The sequence below is a fragment of the Macaca mulatta genome, chromosome 5 (genome assembly GCF_049350105.2).
Source record: "Macaca mulatta isolate MMU2019108-1 chromosome 5, T2T-MMU8v2.0, whole genome shotgun sequence".
In the NCBI taxonomy this organism is placed as follows: Eukaryota; Metazoa; Chordata; class Mammalia; order Primates; family Cercopithecidae; genus Macaca; species Macaca mulatta.
Window position 1 is genome coordinate 62,310,206 of NC_133410.1, and position 12,352 is coordinate 62,322,557.

Genomic DNA, 12,352 nt, shown 5'->3' on the forward strand with positions numbered 1-12,352 from the left:
GTTATCAGTAGAGTCAAGAAATTCAAGTAAAAAAATTTCATAAGATCTCATACCTAGAATAAAACAATAAAAACAACAAACACAAAAGGAAAAGAGGTACTACCATGTGGGTAATGCTGTCAGAAATTAAAGGACAAAAAGACTGACATAATAAAAATATTCAGAGATTTCAGAAAATCAAGTAGAACCTGAAATCTCTGGAACTTTGTGAAGAGGGAAAGAAACCACTGGAGAAGAACTGTCAGAAAGTGCCAGTTACACCCCTTCAAATCAGGCATGATACTGAAATTAAAAGAGCTAATGTTGATCCTGGGTTGTAACTTAATGATACTGAAAGATTCCCTTATTTGTAAGAGTAAGTAGGTCTCTTAAAATGCTTTCTACTAGTAAAAGCTGGAGCAAGTTTTGGTCACTGGGTAATTTATTTAAGAGAAATCATAGAGAGGAAGGAGAACAAGAAGTTATGTCAATAACCCACCATTAACTACATTTCTGTGGGGCAATTATTCCACAGAACAACATAAAACACTGGACTGTCCTTTACCTTGGCATACCGAGCGACTGAAGGAAAGGAATTTTATCAGCATGATGTGTGGCGTTCAAGGAATGTTGGTGATCTTTCTCCTATAAAATAAAAGTTTTAAAAAACATAAATAGTAGGTCTATGGTGAAGTATAAAACAAAAATCTTCACAAAATTGATGCATCTTCCATAACTGTTAAGAGTAAAAAGATAAGTTTAGGTATTTCAATAAAAAATGTATTAAGCTAAGACTCTAGTGTGATGAAGACAAAATCACTTGGTTTCCTTTACGTTAGGTTTTCTGGGATGGATCACTGCTGTCTTGTCAGTGAGAAGAATAAAAAGCAAATCATTTTTAGAGGGTGACAACATTCTCAATGTCTAAGGCTTGCTTTTGGATTTCCTTCCATCTTCAGCATTCCTAAGTTTGCCTGCTGTTGTTCATAAGGAAAAAAAAAAGATTTTCTTTGAGGTACTTACTCATCCTGCAACACTACTTCTATCAGTTCTGTTCTTTCATCATGGATTATAAAGATAAACATGACATTAGGAAACATTTCAGGCAAAATGCTCAAGTGTATTTTGTTTAAGTAAACTTGTAATATCATATCAACTTGCAATTTATCCTTTAAAAGGGGTTTTGAGAGGATGAAGGGCAACTGGCACATAAACTTTTTCCATGAGCCTCAAATTCTGGCTAGTGATTTTTTAAAAATAGCTTTTACATTTATTTATAAGGGGCTATACCAGGGTATGATGCCAACAGAAGACATACATGTTAAGCACATGTGTGTCACAGTGTGCTTTTGCTATTAATGCTCCACAGATAAAAAATGAAGTTGGAACATGGCTTCAGGAGCTTAAATTAAAAAAGAAATTCATAACCAAACCCTATTAAGTTAGCAGAAATTAGCCTCGGTTACAAGTTAGAGGTTACAAACTGGACACCAAAGGTAAGACTGCTTTAGTTCTTGGTTCTTTAAATTCAGGCTGGTAGCCAGCCTCCAAGATGGCTCTCAGCGATCCCTGTCTCCTGATATTTATGAATTTGTGTAATTCCTTCCCAGTGTTAACAGTGTGGGGCTGCATAACCATCAGAACATGACAGAAGTAATGGTCTGTTACTTCTGAGATTCAGTTATAAAAGACTGCAGCTTCTGTCTTGGTTTCTTTCTCTTTTATCACTAGCTCTGAGGGAGGCCATGTCATGGGCATCCTACAGAGATACCCACAGGTAAAGAAACAAACGTCATGCCAAGGGCCCCATGAGTGTGCTTTTGGAAGCAGATCCCCAGCTCCAACCAAGTCCTCAGAGACTAAAATATTTAATGGGAACCTCAGTGGGTGGATACCTATGCTGTCAAGAATATCTGTTATAGAGATGTGCAGAAGAAAAAACAAAACCTGGTCTGTTCTAGAATTCATGTGTTTCCTTATAGCCTTAGCACAAATGACTTCATTTTGCTTTGGTTTGGTCTTTTGGGGCCTAGTGCATGAGCTTAGTTCAAAACAATGGCCTCCCAGAATTTTGTTTAAAAAGATTCCCCCTTTTTAACCAAATTCATTTCCTCTTGCCTAGAGACCATCAATCTTCAGATGATCATGCAACAAAGGTTCCAGCCAGTTCCAGGTGAAGACACCGCTCTGGCCATCAAGCAGCTACCGAGAGTTCAGTGATCCCCAATAGGTAGGGAGTATGCCCTAAGCCAGAATGAAGCAGTTACAGAAAAAAGACCATCGGTCCCTCTGCCTCCCATGAAGATTTAGGGAGATCACATCTCTCCTTGAGGAGATGAGGCAGGAAAACAGGGTCTGGAGGCAGGGAACATAAGGCCTATTCACACTTTGGCTATGACAGGAAATATCCTCTTCATGGGGCATAGGCCAAGTAAATGAGTTTGTAACTTTACTTCATCCTCTTCATTTACATAGGGTATACCCCAAGTAGAGGGTATTTAAACTCCCAAAAATTTCGTAATGGGGCCCTTGAGTCCCTATTCTTGGGCCCACTCCCACAACGGGGAGTATACTATAATTTTCAATACATCCTTTCATTTCTTCCCGGAAAAAAAAAAAAAAAAAGTCTTCAGAGACTCAGCCCCAGCTGACAGCTTGACAGGTCTGACTGCAATCTCATGAGAGACTCTGAGCCAGAACCAAAATCAGCTGCCCCTGCATTCCTGAATGTCAGGAATTGTGTAAGAAAACATGTTTGTTGTTTTAAGCTGCTAAGTTTTATGGTAATTTGTTACTCAATGATTGATAACTAATACACCCATTATTTTTTATCAATAGACATTCATTCCAAACATTTCTTGATAACAGTAACCTCTTACTGAAGTCAAGGTGGCTTGGTAAAATAGAAATAAAAGTGTCTTAACTTTGTCTTTTTCTGTAACAGATCAGTGTACTCTGAAGTGCATCTGAATCTAAAAGGATGCATTTTCTTCAATGAGAATGCAAAGTAGAAAGTAGCTTGATGGCAATTGCTACCTGCTATTGGGAAAGTCTGAAATAGTCTCTGACATTACTAAGTGGCCTGTTAATTCAATTACAGAAGAAAAAAATGTCACAAACCATTGCACCATAGCCACCAGGCTGTCACCCTAGAAAGATCAGTGTAGTTATAACAATAATTTTGAAATAGCAAAAGGGAGAATGAAGAGATTAGAAAGCAAATGCATATAAATTCTATCTAGAAAGTTGTACTAATACTTCATGATTGCTAATTTAATCAAAATTAAATTTTTCCAGATTCTTAATATTAACAATTGATTTATTGATCACTGAGAGACCAATGATGCAATTTCTCTTTTGAGCTGATTTGATCACTAGTTGAAACCTAAGGAAGACAAACAGTGACAGTGATGTAGTATTATAAGCTGCAATTCAAAATACCAGCAGGAAAAAAAAAAGAAAAATCAATTAAAAACGTGGTTATTAATTTAGCAGCTGGAAAAACTGGGGATGATCTGGGTGAGGGAAAAGACTACCAAATAAAAATTTAAAAGGTTATGGATAAAAACAAGAGTGAAGCTTAGGGTAGGTAAAAATAAAGTTTTATTATAATTAAGTGTAAATCTTCTCATAGGAAAAAGGAAAAACAAAATCGAGGGCAAGTTAATGCAGATGGCAATTCTAAAGTGTTTTTTCTCTGTAAGTGCAAATCATATTCAAGCAAGCATGCAAGAGGTTAGTTCTACTCACTGTCAGAAGGTTTGCTATCGCTTAGGAAAGGTTGCTGTTCCATGATGTCCATTGGAATTTTAATACTTGGAACTTTTTCTGAGTATGGGCAGTCAGACTGTGAAAAAAATGTACAACAGGTTTTAGAATGTTTTTATTATGCAGCCCTTCCTATCTGCTACTGTCGATCAAACCGTTTTATATAATCATTTACTTAATACTAAGGAGAAAAGCCCTATAATTACTTCCAGTTTGCTATCTTTTAACTATATTCCTTCTTTCCCCCTCACATTTGTTTTCTACTCTTCTGAGTTAATGGTATTGAGTCCATTAAAGCTACAACTACACAAAATAGAGACCACTACAACTGAATTGTAAAGCTTTCTATCACTTAGACTCCCAATCAGCAATGTTTATGAGTTGTATCTGTGAAGCAAATGATCTCAATGCAAAAACAGATTAAACCTAGGAAACTTCCAAAATTATAATACGGTCTTGAAATTCTTGTTTTGTTTATGCTGATTCCGTCTCTAGGAAAATCATGACCCATCTTTCCTTCTAGAACAAGTGACAGACTTTTTATATATCCACTATCAAGAAGCCTTCTATGTACACTAGAAAATAAACTTTCCTCTCTTACGCTAAGTACTATTTTATGGGTAAAGGTTCATTTCAATTAGCTTGTGGCAAAGATATCTGAAAATGTAAGCAAAACATAAGAAAATAAAATGTTCAAAAAGGTGTCTACGATGGTCAGATAAGCAGAGAATCATAATGGAAATGACAAAACCAGGCAGCTAATCATGGGACTGCTTAAAGAACAGGCCACCTAGCCCAAATTATAATAGATTTCCCAGAGATTACCACTTTGTTTCTTTTAAATGCATTATATTGATTCCAAGTCTATGTTGAGACTGAAAGACCCAATATATCTCTTAATTGAAAGTACCAAAAAGATGATTTTTAGTTGAAAATAAAATGAGATTAATGTTAAAAAAATCTTAACATAGAGTCTATTACCTACATGGAAAATTCCTTTATGGTGACTCTAAAGAGGTTAATATACAACAGTATCCTTTTAGAGAACTAAGACAATGCATTCAACAAGCAAAAAAGAAAAAAAAAAAAAACATGCCACACATAAACAATATTAACCTTAAATGTAAATGGGCTAAATGCCCCAATTAAAAGACACAGACTGGCAAACTGAGTAGAGTTAAGACCCATGCGTGTGCTATATTCAGGAGACCCACCGCATGTTCAAAGACACACACAGGCTCAAAATAAAGGGATGAAGGAATATTTACCAAGCAAATGGAAAGCAAAAACAAAACAAACAAACAAACAAAAAAACCAGGGGTTGCAATCCTAGTCTCTGATAAAACAGACTTTATACCAAAAAGCATCAAAAAAGACCAAGAAGGGCATTGCATAATGATAAAGGGATCAATGTAACAAAAAGAGCTAACTATCTCAAACATATATGCACCCAACATAGGAGCACCCAGACTCATAAAGCAAGTTCTTAGAGACCTACAAAGAGACTCCCACAAAATAATAGTGGGAGACTTTAACACCCCACTGTCAATATTAGACAGATCAGTGAGACAGAAAATTAACAAGGATATCCAGGACTTGAACTCAGCTCTGGATCAAGCAGATCTAATAGACATTTACAGAACTCTCCACCCCAAATCAACAGAACATACATTCTTCTCAGCACCACATCGCACTTGTTCTAAAATTGACCACATAATTGGAAGTAAAACACTCCCGAGCAAATGCAAAAGAATGGAAATCATAACAAACAGTCTGGACACAGCTAAAGCAGTGTTTAGAGGGAAATTTATAGCACTAAATTCCCACAGGAGAAAGCAGGAAAGATATAAAAATTGACAGTCTAACATCACAATTAAAAGAACTAGAGAAGCAAGAACAAACACATTCAAAAGCTAGCAGAAGAAAAGAAATAACAGGCTGGGCGCGGTGGCTCAAGCCTGTAATCCCAGCACTTTGGGAGGCCGAGACGGGCGGATCACGAGGTCAGGAGTTCGAGACCATCCTGGCTAACACGGTGAAACCCCGTCTCTACTAAAAAATACAAAAAACTAGCCGGGCGAGGTGGTGGGCGCCTGTAGTCCCGGCTACTCGGGAGGCTGAGGCAGGAGAATGGCGTAAAAACCCGGGAGGCGGAGCTTGCAGTGAGCTGAGATCCGGCCACTGCACTCCACCCTGGGCGACATAGCGAGACTCTGTCTCAAAAATAAATAAATAAATAAATAAAAATAAAAATAAATAACAAAGATCAGAGCAGAATTGAAGGAGATAGAGACACAAAAAACCCTTCAAAAAATCAATGAATCCAGGAGCTGTTTTTTGAAAAGATTAACAAAATAGACCACTAGCCAGAATAATGAAGAAGAAAAGAGAGAAGAATCAAATAGGCACAATAAAAAATGATAAAGGGGATATAACCACTGACCCCACAGAAATACAATCTACCATCAGAGAGTACTATAAACACCTCTACACAAATAAACTAGAAAATCTAGAAGAAATGGATAAATTCCTGGATACATACACCCTCCCAAGACCAACTCTGGAAGAAGTTGAATCCCTGAATAGAACAACAAGTTCTGAAATGGAAGCAGTAATTAATAGTCTACCAACCAAAAAACGTCCAGGACCAGATGGGTTCACAGAAGAATTCTACCAGCAGTATGAAGAGGAGCTGGTACCATTTCTTCTGAAATTATTCCAAACAATAGAAAAAGAGGGACTCCTCCCTAACTCATTTTATGAGGCCAGCATCATCCTGATACCAAAACCTGGCAGAGACACAACAAAAAAACAAAATTACAGGCCAGTATTCCTGATGAACATTGATGTGAAAATCCTCAAGAAAATACTGGTAAACTGGTAAAATACTGGTAAAATACAGAAGCATATTAAAAAACTAATCTACCACGATCATGTTGGCTTCATCCTTGGGACGCAAGGCTGGTTCAGCATAGGCAAATCAATGAACATAGTCCATCACATAAACAGAACCAATGACGAAAAACACATCATTATCTCAATAAATACAGAAAAGGCCTTCAATAAAATTCAACAGCCTTTCATGCTAAACACTCTAAATAAACTAGGTATTCATGGAATGTATCTCAAAATAATAAGAGCTATTTATGACAAACCCACAGCCAATATCATACTGAATGGGCAAAAGCTGGAAGCATTCCCTTTGAAAACTGGCACAAGACAAGGATGCTCTCTCTCACCACTCTTATTCAACATAGTATTGGAATTTCTGGCCAGGGCAATCAGGCAAGAGAAAGAAATAAAGGGTATTCAAATGGGAAGAGGGGAAGTCAAATTGTCTCTGTTTGCCAATGACATGATTGTGTATTTAGAAAACCCCACTGTCTCATCCCAAAATCTCCTTAAGCTGATAAGCAACTTCAGCAAAGTCTCAGAATACAAAATCAATGTGCAGAAATCACAAGCATTCCTATACACCAATAATAGACAGAGAGCCCAATCATGAATGAACTCCCATTCACAATTGCTACAAAGAGAACAAAATACCTAGGAATACAATTGACAAGGGATGTGGAGGACCTCTTCAAGGAGAACAACAAACTACTGCTCAAGGAAATAAAAGAGGACACAAACAAATGGAAAAACATTCCATGTTCATGGATACAAGAGTCAATATCATGAAAATGGCCGTACTGCCCAAAGTAATTTATGGAATCAATGCTATCCTCATCAAGCTGCCATTGACTTTCTTCACAAAATCAGAAAAAACTACTTTAAATTTCACATGAAACCAAAAAAGAGCCCATATAGCCAGGACAATCCTAAGCAAAAAGAACAAAGCTGGAGGCTTCACACTACCTGACTTCAAAGTATGCCACAAGGCTACAATAACCAAAACAGCATGGTACCAGTACCAAAACAGATATATGGACCAATGGAACAGAATGGAGGCCTCAAAAATAATGTCACACATCTACAACCATCTGATTTTTGACAAACCTGACAAATACAGGCAGTGAGGAAAGGAGTCCCTATTTAATAAATGGTGTTGGGAAAACTGGTTAGCCATATGCAGAAAATTGAAACTGGACCCCTTCCTTACATGTTATACAAAAATCAAATCAAGATGGATTAAAGCCTTAAATATAAGATGTAAAACTATAAAACCCTAGAAGAAAACCTAGGCAATACCATTCAGGACATAGGCATGGGCAAGGACTTCATGATTAAAACAGCAAAAGCAATGGCAACAAAAGTCAAAATTGACAAATGGCATCTAATTAAACTACAGAGCATCTGCACAGCAAAATAAATTATCATCAGAATGAATAGGCAACCTACAGAATGGGAGAAAATTTTTGCAATCTATCCATCTGACAAAGGGCTAATATCCAGAATCTACAAGGAACTTAAACAAATTTACAAGAAAAAACAACCCTATCAAAAAGTGGGCAAAGGATATGAACAGATACTTCTCAAAGGAAGACATTTATGCAGCCCACAAACATATGAAAAAAAGGTCATCATTGCTGGTCATCAGACAAATGCAAATCAAAATCACAATGAGATACCATCTCATGCCAGTTAGAATGGCAATCATTAAAAAGTGAGGAAATAAGAGATGCTGGAGAGGATTTGGAGAAATAGGAATGCTTTTACACTGTTGGTGAGAGTCTAAATTATTTCAACCATCGTGAAAGACAGTGTGGTGATTCCTCAAAGACCGCAATAGCATTTGACCCAGCAACCCTATTACTGGGTATATACCCATATACCCAAAGGATTATAAATCATTCTACTATAAAGACACATGCACATGCATGTTTATTACAGCACTGCTCACAATAGCAAAGACTTGGAACCAACCCATATGCCCATCCATGATAGACTGGATAAAGAAAATGTGGCACATATACACCATGGAATACTATGCAGCCATAAAAAAGGATGAGTTCATGTCCTTTGCAGGGACATGGATGAAGCTGGAAACAATCATTCTCAGCAAACTAACACAGGAACAGAAAACCAAACACCACATGTTTTCACTCATAAATGGGAGTTGAACAATTAGAACACATGGACACAGGCAGGGGAACATCACACACTGGGGCCTGCCCGGGGGTAGGGCACTACGGGAGGGATACCAGTAGGAAAAATACCTAATGTAGATGACAGGTTGATACGTACAGCAAACCATCATGACACGTGTATACCTATGTAACAAACCTGCACGATCTGCACATGTTTCCCAGAACTTAAAGTATAATAATAATGATGAAAAAGATGCCACATACACTTACCTTTATGAGAATGTCAAAAACAGTAAGTCATTACAGTATTTCAAACATTTTCCAAAATAATAGCACTTATAGATGGATGAGTTGGCAGCCAACCCTTAATCACAGCCTACCAGGCAGATTAAAAAATGACTGTGAGTGGCTCAAAATGTTGGTAAGCCATAATTTTTACTATTTGTGCTCATAAATATTATATTATAGCTATAACTCCCATGTCCCCACGTGACTCCCTATATCCATGGGCCCCAAACCCTATGACTAAGAAGTAAACTTAGGAGAACCACATTCCTAAGTGGAGCCCCTAAATAATGAGTTCAACACACAAAACGTACTGCACAGATGTACTCCAAATTGCCTAGCTGGATTCACTGCCTAGGAACAAATGTATATGTTTGTTTGTTTGTTTTGGAATGGGTAGGATGAAGAGGAAGAGGAAAAAAACCAAGTATGACACTTTGGCTTCAAGAAATCTGTCGGAAGTGGTAAATATCAATAGAAAAAAAACACTTTAAATGAAATAGGATTTGCTGGAAATCATATCTAAGAATTGGAAGAACTTCTAAGGAGTTCTTTTGATCCAACTTTTGTCACTAGAGAGCAGTACATTTAAAACATTCTCCAAAGTTGATATTTTACTATTTTTTCTTAAAAATCATTAGAGAGGGGGATTCCATAATCCCTCACTTCATACGTTCATAATGTGTAATGAACTTTAAATTTGATGTCCATGTACATAAGTTGACATATTTATTTTGGACAAAATACTGCTTTAATTATTTCAATATTTCAGGCAGTCTTTTTTTTTTTTTTTTTTTTTTTTTGGTCTTCAGTGGTCCAGAAATTCATTTCAAATTTTAATTTCTATTAAATGTGTAAACACATCATTCTTTGGACTATTCCATCTTAATCCCTGCTGTAGTTTAAACACATTCTTTTTCTGTCATCACTGGAAACAAAATCTATACACCTGTTCTCATTGTAGATGGACGATGACAGTCATAAAGCTCTTTTCACCTCTTTTTCTCTTTAGCTAAATGTGCCTCATGCATTAAGTCTTTTTCTTATTGAATCAATTTATGTGAAATCCAATTCTGTCTCTTGCCTTCTTTCACTGTACTATTTCCAAGTTCTACAAAAAGAATACAATCAGACAGCCTGACCAGTTGGAAATAACCAGAGAGGCCTGGATTTGAATTTTGGCTTTGCCATTATGGCTGTGTACAATTAGAAAAATGACTTAAATATACATGTCAAAGCCTCACCTTACATATTTACAATTTTATTTGTCAATCATACCTCAATAAAGCTTTAAAATTTTTACAAAATATTTAACATTTCTCAGTCTAAATTTCCTCATCTGTAAAATGGGAACACAAATAAATACTGTGATAACAAGCTATTGAGACAATTAAGGATAAGGTATGCAATGATCAATCAAAGTTATCAAGTAGTAAGTAGAAACTAACAATTAACAATATTCCTACTTTAGAATGGGTAATGATGCACAAAAAATCGTTTGTGATACTGCACTGTGTAAAATCCAGAGCAAATTTTCAAATGGAAAACACTTTGGCAATCTTTTCAAAAGGCTACTGGAATAAGGTGTGTGCCTGTGTTAAAGTAAACAAATCCCAGTTTTTCTCCTAGCACTGATTACAGACCCCTACTGGAGAATCTGTATTTCTGTGAGCTGGTTTCCTAAAGAAAAAAATTGGGCAAAATTTTACTTCTCAACTTAATCACCTAATTGGAGGAGGACCCTCTAGACTATGACACTAACCACTACAATTATGTAAAAAGACCCCAAACTCCAATTCCCTTTTCTTTTTATTGAAGAGCTACAGAAAAATAATGCTAAATCATATTAGTATAAATATAATGCTATGATTAATATAACAGCATAGAACTTTGGTGGAAAGCCTACTCAAATAGATTCATAGATTATACAAAGTGAGATCATCGACATCTATCCACATTAGGCTTAAAATTACATAAAATTGAGTTATTATCTCAAATATAAGCCCTGAATTATTAATAGAAACCAAATACATTTTATAGCATTACTAAGCAAACTTCCTTTATGAGATCAGAACTTTTTTAATGTGGTGGGTTTTAAAATTTTTTAGAAGTTATTATTAGTCATTATGTCATTATTAGGGTATTAATGGTTACAGAAAGACTTCAGAAAATATAAAAAACCAAAGAGAGAATATAAAGGGCAAAGGGATGTGAAATGAGTAATATACCACATGTCCAGATAAACATTCTTAGAACTCAGCCCTCCATTTCACATCAGGTATAAAAAGGCACAATTTTCACATTTGTTTCTTTAACTAGTTTTCCTTTGGAATTTGGAAAGTTCCTTACATCATCATTGTCACTGTCCAGACTTCCCTTCTTCTTTTTCTTTTTCTTCTCATCCTCTTTCTTTTTCTTGTCCTTTTCTGGAATGACATCATCGAGGAAGCTGAGGTCGTGCTGGGAGAAGAGGTAGTCCATGCCTTTTCTGACAGCTACAAGTGCCAAGATCTGAAAGAGCAAATATTAAAAGTATGGAAGAAACCATGTCAGATGAAGTCACAGCAAGCACAGATACTCTCCTATCAAAGTCCACAGAAACCTACTTTGTGTAAGGCTGGATAGAGTATGACAGACCTGATCTTGACGGTATGGACTTATACCAAGTGAACTCTCATAATTTTCTATATGGGAAAAGTTGTTTTATAAAAGTCTTAGTTGAAACTCACTTTGTTTTGTTCACTGAAATGCATGATCACATTCAATTAGAATTTTAATGTGAAAGGATTGTTTTTCAAAACCATTTCCTTCCATGTGAGATTTTAAATAAAATAATTAAAATTTTAAAGTCACAAAATAGCTGACATACGATTTCTAAGTATTAAAAATTAAAACGTTATAAAGGTTTTTAGCAATCAAGAAAATCTGTACGACACACAGAATACTGAGACATCTTCCAAGTATTCACAATGAGGTAGTATTTGAATATGCATAGACCATTTCATTCACTGGGCTACTTCAATCATCACCATTAACCGAATACTTAACATATCCCAGACACTATATTAAACTCTTAGGCAATATTATCTCATTTATTCTTCAAAACAAACCCCAAAAGTAGGTATTATTATTTCTGTCATACAGCTGAGGAAACTGAAGGTTAGAGACATTAAGTATGTTGTCCAAGATCCTTAATGTCTGTGAGGGAGATGAATCCAGATAATTGAATAATACAAAAGGCCCCAGTTGTCTGCTTCCAAAACAAATATTCTTGACCTGTGTATTTCTGG

General features: G+C 36.1%; 1 protein-coding gene across 4 annotated transcripts in view; it reads right to left on the minus strand.

The window, feature by feature from the left end:
• SLC4A4 (solute carrier family 4 member 4) overlaps positions 1-12,352 on the minus strand; it is a 430,044-nt gene that overhangs the window by 4,460 nt on the left and 413,232 nt on the right. For 2 of the 4 annotated variants that reach the window (XM_078003500.1, XM_015138562.3), the window contains exons 22-24: positions 11,412-11,573; positions 3,730-3,826; positions 545-624 (exon numbers count right to left, since the gene is read on the minus strand). In XM_078003500.1, the coding sequence (XP_077859626.1) occupies positions 581-624; positions 3,730-3,826; positions 11,412-11,573 (303 nt within the window). In that variant the 3' untranslated portion in view covers positions 545-580. The remainder of the gene's footprint in view (positions 1-544; positions 625-3,729; positions 3,827-11,411; positions 11,574-12,352) is intronic. The other 2 variants (XM_078003501.1, XM_015138561.3) reach the window with 1 other exon arrangement.